The 6,892-nt window shown below is 37.0% G+C and overlaps 1 protein-coding gene across 1 annotated transcript; it reads left to right on the forward strand.

Annotated features, from left to right (window-relative positions):
* Positions 1-559: 559 nt before the first annotated feature.
* LOC134793977 (uncharacterized) lies at positions 560-6,613 on the forward strand. Its single transcript, XM_063765690.1, has 6 exons — positions 560-709; positions 4,603-4,742; positions 5,067-5,127; positions 5,388-5,499; positions 5,925-6,020; positions 6,494-6,613. The coding sequence occupies exons 1-6, from the start codon at positions 630-632 to the stop codon at positions 6,551-6,553; spliced, it is 549 nt and encodes a 182-aa protein (XP_063621760.1). The 5' UTR covers positions 560-629; the 3' UTR covers positions 6,554-6,613.
* The last annotated feature ends 279 nt before the right edge of the window (positions 6,614-6,892 follow it).

Raw genomic sequence — 6,892 nt, forward strand, 5'->3', positions numbered from 1 at the left:
TGAAATTTACTATAAGTGGGGGGGGGGGGGGGGGGCAATAATCGATCTCCCAGATATTAGTAATTTAAATTGTTCGTTAGTTTCTATATCTATATTTAATTAAACCCATTATTATGTGAATTGTTTCAGCACACACAAAAAATACCACCACCATGAAAATCATCGTTATAGCTCTCGCTTGCCTGCTGGCAACCGTCAGTGCACTGCCCAACCAGAAGGGCAGGGAACTCGAAACAGCCATCAGTAAATATTTTAATAAGAATACCTTTCTTGATAATGACATAATGAAAATTATTTCATATTAAAAATTTGCACTTTGTTTAATAATTTTGAGGTATATTTATATAGAATGCGCGTCCAAAATTTGCGAGACTTTTACTAGTCGTTTCACCGATTGGCAAAAGCTCTTGAAAACATGTAACTATTTCACGTAAATCCGTTGTTAAATTTTTTAATAATAATATTTGACCTTTCTTTCTCCCGTTTTATTGTCAATCTAAATCCATGATGCTGTAAAATAATTTATCTTCGTAACTAGCCAATGACTTAGGTGTTCTAATTAAAGTCGGTTTCTAGGGTCTGGAGACACAAGGCTGGTGACTGGTAGCATTGTTGCTGCCATCGACGACATGGCGCAGTCCATACGCGATGCCGGTTTGGACCCACTTGCCATTGATTCAGAAATCGACTATGCCCTGCCGGTGCCTTCGTAAGTTTTCTTAACGTCTATAATAGTATATTTATCTATAAAAATCTATTTATTGTTTATCAGCAGTGATCGTACATTTTTCAAAATTTTTGGTGCAGCGAGTGGTGTTAACGGAATTGGTATAGATAATTTCAACTGAAATGGTAAATTAAGGTTAATATTAACGTAATTAACGCTAATTAATCATTAGGGTTGAAATTATTTATACCAATTCCGTTAACACCTTTTTCAGCATTTTTGGTGCAGCACCACTCGTGTTAACGGAATTGGTATAGATAATTTCAACTGAAATGGAAAATTAAGGTTAATATTAACGTAATTAACGCTAATTAATCATTATGCTTGAAATTATTTATACTAATTCCGTTAACACCACTCCGCTGCACCAAAAATGCTGGAAAATGTACGATCACTGTTTATCAGTGTAACTCCAGCTCTACAAGAGCAAAGTTACTTTTTAGACACGTTGGATACCTACGAAAACAAGTGCGATATATTTACCCTCTTTTGTTTCTAGAACTTGTAAGTTTTGGAATATCTCATCATATTTAGTAGATAGAAGCAAGAACGCTGTTAAGGTTACTTTTTGGGAAAACCACCCAGTTACGTGGGTAATATTCTACATCTACCTGGACCCGGTAACAGGGAAAAGCCAAGAGGTTGTGGGAGATCACAATCCGTGGTCTTACAAAACGTCTATGACGTAGACCGTTCAAACTTTCAAAGTGGAGGGGAAAAAATTGGAAAGTGAATCCTCCAAATCAGTTGAGGATATAATTAGGAGAAATTTTACAATGAGCGAAAGAAAGACAATAACTTTTTAATATGAGCGGACGTACAAAAAAGATTAAGTTTATCTATCTATACATATAATAAAGCTGAAGACGGTCGAAAGTCTGTACATGGAAGATATTTGAAAGAAAGTTGGCTGGGGCTACTTAGAATCGATAACAGAACACGTTCCAAAAGTTTTTAGAATTTTTGTCTGTTTGTCTGTTTATCTGTTTATCTGTTTGTCTGTTTATTTGAACGCGCATCACGTGAAAACGGCTGAACAGATTTTGATGAAAACTTTACTAATCTGTCGAGAAAATCCCCGGCCAGGTTATAGGCTATATAAATTCAACCCCTAAAAGGGGGGGTAGCCACAAAACACGATTGACTTAAGTTTGCCCCTGAATCTTATGGCGCTACTTAGGAAGGAGGGGCAAACTTTTTTCAAATATGTTCTACCACTATTGAGTACCCTGGTAAACTAACAGATGGAGCTGAATTTAATACGTTGTGACATGAATAAGCCACCGAGGAAAGATTTTGCCAAATTAACTCTAAGTTTAGAAGACACGGATATCAACAAAAATAATTGAATAATTATGTTGATTTAATAAATTAATAATATATCGAAAAATGTTCGCGCTCGCTTCGCTCGCGTTTTCAATAACTTTCTAAGATATGGCGACTGCAGCAGCATTACTCTGTTGCAACGTTGGTGCTGCAGCACTGTCAATTTTCGTGATAAAATGATGTGACTGACTTCCATACTAAAAGTAAAAATGCACAACTGTCTAACTGTCTATCAAATTGGGTTTTTATATCGAAAAATGTTCGCGCTCGCTTCGCTCGCGTTTTCAATAACTTTCTAAGATATGGCGACTGCAGCAGCATTACTCTGTTGCAACGTTGCTGCTGCAGCACTGTCAATTTTCGTGATAAAATGATGTGACTGACTTCCATACTAAAAGTAAAAATGCACAACTGTCTAACTGTCTATCAAATTGGGTTTTTATATCGAAAAATGTTCGCGCTCGCTTCGCTCGCGTTTTCTATTACTTTCTAAGATATGGCGACTGCAGCAGCATTACTCTGTTGCAACGTTACTGCTGTAGCACTGTCAATTTTCGTGATAAAATGATGTGACTGATTTCCATACTAAAAGTAAAAATGTACAACTGTCTATCAAATTGCGTTTTTATATCGAAAAATTTTCGCGCTCGCTTCGCTCGCGTTTTTAATCACTTTCTAAGATGTGGCGACTGAGGCAGCATTACTCTGTTACAACGTTGCTGCTGCAGCACTGTCAATTTTTGTGATAAAATGATGTGACTGATTTCCATGCTAAAAGTAAAAATGTACAAATCTGTCTATCAAATTGCGTTTTTATATCGAAACATTTTCGCGCTCGCTTCGCTCGCGTTTTCAATCACTTTCTAAGCTATGGCGACTGCAGCAGTGTTACTCTGTTGCAACGTTATTGCTGCAGCACTGTCAATTTTCGTGATAAAATGATGTGACTGATTTCCATACTAAAAGTAAAAATGTACAACTGTCTATAAAATTGCGTTTTTATATCGAAAAATTTTCGCGCTCACTTCGCTCGCGTTTTCAATTACATTCTAAGATGTGATAAAGGTGACATTCGGGTGGCGACTGCAGCAGCATTAAGTACTCTATTGCAACGTTACTGCTGCGGCACTGTCAATTGTCGTGATAAAATGATGTGACTGATTTCCATACTAAAAGTAAAAATGTACAAATCTGTCTATCAAATTGCGTTTTTATATCGAAACATTTTCGCGCTCGCTTCGCTCGCGTTTTCAATCACTTTCTAAGCTATGGCGACTGCAGCAGTATTACTCTGTTGCAACGTTATTTCTGCAGCACTGTCAATTTTCGTGATAAAATGATGTGACTGATTTCCATACTAAAAGTAAAAATGTACAACTGTCTATAAAATTGCGTTTTTATATCGAAAAATTTTCGCGCTCGCTTCGCTCGCGTTTTCAATTACATTCTAAGATGTGATAAAGGTGACATTCGGGTGGCGACTGCAGCAGCATTAAGTACTCTGTTGCAACGTTACGGCTGCGGCACTGTCAATTGTCGTGATAAAATGATGTGATTAATTTCCATTCTTAGCTGTAATGCGGCAATGAACGTCACTCAATTTACCAAAAAAATTCAATGTAATCTTGATGACCCTAGGGAGAGGGGGCACCATGGTCTAGAAATGCTTAGGGTATCAAAATATCTTAATCCGGCACTGGTCGTTTGCGGAGTCAAATGATTTGGGACTCGCATTTTATACACATTACCATGCATTCCCGAAAACAATCGAATCATTCCCGAAAGTCTCGCAACGAATTGAGGTTACAAGGGGCACGTGTCTTCCTCAAGAGTCTGAAGAAGACCACGGTGAGTGGCGGTCTAGCCACAGGCAGGCCGCTTCGCTTTCGCTCGCGCGCGTATACCTTACGGCTTACTGTATCGTCCGATATACACCTACTACCTACTCTGTCGTTTAAATCACGTGTAAAATATGAATAAGGGCGAAAAAACTATTGACTTTGGAGTGTAGTTTTATTTAGTGGTACCTAATTGTAAAATATTTTATCTGGACTACAGTCCTCTAGCATATCCATCTGTCAACTTTACCTACTTCAAGTTCCGCCTCCAGGGGAGAGGGAGAGAAATTAGGATTAGAAATTAGCCGCTTACTGACACAGACCGAATTCCACGCGGGCAGAGCCGCGGGCACAGCTAGTACGTAATATAGGTAGACTTAAAGTGTCATTCTATGGAACTTGCTAACTATGTAAACAAAAGTCACTAGTAAATTCATCGTTCAGAGACAATTTCAATATGGCGGTTTGTTTACATAACTAGTTAGCAAGTTCTACAAATACTAATATTTCAAGTACAAATAGTTATTTCAAATACCTAAAAATTCATTTTTCAAAATATCAGCATTGTGATACAGCGAGGAAATGCCGCCAGCATCCTTGGTACAATGCCTCAATGGCCTATTTTAGATTTAAGCTAGTTATATATGTATTTCTTTTAGCAATACCACATAAATAAATGATCTAATTCAAATTTTAAAACATTATTTCCAGCATCTTTAACGCAAAGACTGCACTGAGGGGCTTCCTCTTCAGTGGTATCAGCAACATCGTCATCAACAGAATGAACTACGCCGTGTTGACCTCTAGGCTGACTTTCAACATTGAACTTCCCGAAATCTCTACAAGCGTCGGTATGTTTCCAGATTGTTTATATAAAGGCCTTCACATCTCAGGAACTACTTTATTTAATTTTGAAATTATGTATTTCTTTATTTCAATCAGCACTAAATACCCCAAATTTATGTGGTTTTTCTTAAATGTGAATAAAATCGAAAATGTGACCAATACCAATTGTTTATTCTATTCTCACGCAACAAATTCAAACTGATTTTTCAATGGTTGCTACGGATCGTTGTGGGTTAGTGGGATAGTGGGGTTGTGCTACATAATTCAATTTTTTACTGGAATCGTATATCTTTTTAGCATTAACATTTGACGGTGTGCTTACGTTTTAGGTCTTGCTGAGTGGGATGTTAACATTTTTGAGAGGAACTTCAACGGTGTCGTCAGTGGACGGTAAGCAAAGTTAAAATAAAACTTAACTTTTTTTAAAGTTGTGCTAGGTAGTCCTTTTCTTAGCTATTTCCATTTCTTAACTAAAGGATTCAATATATTCACATGAACGAACTGGGGCCCGTTTCTTAAAAGCTTGTAACTTGTAATACAAGCGGATGTCACTTTTTGACAGCTTTTGTTAGAATTCATCGCATTGTCAAACGTTTTGTTTGTTGATTTGGTTATGTGTTAATATACTGATTGTTTCTTATCTGCCCTAGTGTTGCTATTAAGAACGTTGTCGTCACCGGCGATATTCGCGTGAGCATTGGCATCATTACTGGCATCAGCATCAGGGATATGGAAATAACAATGGCCTTGGGAAGCATTGACGTAAGATTATTTTTAACTGCACTATTTTAATGTATTAAATTAGCTCGCTAATGACAAACTGACCACTATTGTAAAAGTGCTTCGAGTCGAATTAGAACCAGATAAACCTAGTGATGTAGGTATATACGACATGTCTGGCCTAGTTGTTAGTGACCCTGCCTGTGAAGCCGATGGTCCTGGGTTCGAATCCTAGTAAGGGCATTTTTTTGTTCCTGAGTCTTGGGTGTTTTCTATGTATTTAAGTATGTATTTATCTGTATAAGTATGTATATCGTCGCCTAGCACCCATAGTACAAGCTATGCTTAGTTTGGGGCTAGGTTGAACTCTGTAAGATGTCCCCTCATATTTATTTATATAGGTAAATCCAGTCCATCTGAATCCTTTAAACGCGATACAAAACCTAACTTTTCAATACTTTTTACAGTCTAGCCTGAACGTGTTGCTGCAAGGAGTAAACATTTCCCGTGGTATCAACACTTACTTGGGCGACATTATTCCTGGAATCCTCAAGGCTTATGAAGTGAGTAACGAATTTTCTGTACAGCAGTTTGATTGTACAATCTGTAATACTTTAATTCTACATTTCTAAGACCATTTTTAGGGTTCCGACTTTCATGCGCGTTCCATGTTGCGACTGTCCGTCTGTCTGTCACATTGCTAAATATCTCGAGAACTACTGAAGCTTTTGAAATTTGGAATAGTTATGAACAACACTAACCCACACACACACACCACACATAACACACCAATGTGTTGTAACACATTGGAAGTGTAATTTTATTATTTAAAATAGCAAGTTAGCCGACTGATTTACTGATTCTGTTTATTTAAATACTGAAAAGCTTATTTTTAGGTCCAAAATCGGTATCACATCAAGTTAGAAGTAGTTTTCGATTATCTTTTAGATTTGATTTAGTTATGTATTGTACAGTGTTTAGGTAGGCTTGCTCGGTAGAAAGCGTAGGATATAACCATAAATTTTTTTATTCACAGAGTGACATCAACCAACTGATAACTATCGTCGCCAGGGAAGTCGTCGAACAAAATTTGTAAATAAATAACACATGATTGGACTGAATATTTAGAATAGTTACGAAAAATGGAATGTTTTATATCAAGAAACCTTATTTTAATAAAAATATAAATTTGCTATTTAGTAACTATGTCATTACAAACCAGTATTTCCCAGTGTTTAAGCCAAGGTAATTTTAATACTAAGTACTAGGAAGTAATTAATAAGCTGCATATCAATATCCCTATTCAAGGGTACCCAACTATACCTACCTCCAGCTGTCTTCGATAATTCGAGAAGCGTAAAAGTATACATAAGTTCCATTGAGCTCATGAGTTTGTAAGCGACCAACCTGTGAAATTCTGTGAATCATTATAGGT

This window comes from Cydia splendana, chromosome 9 (assembly GCF_910591565.1).
Source record: "Cydia splendana chromosome 9, ilCydSple1.2, whole genome shotgun sequence".
Taxonomy (NCBI): domain Eukaryota; kingdom Metazoa; phylum Arthropoda; class Insecta; order Lepidoptera; family Tortricidae; genus Cydia; species Cydia splendana.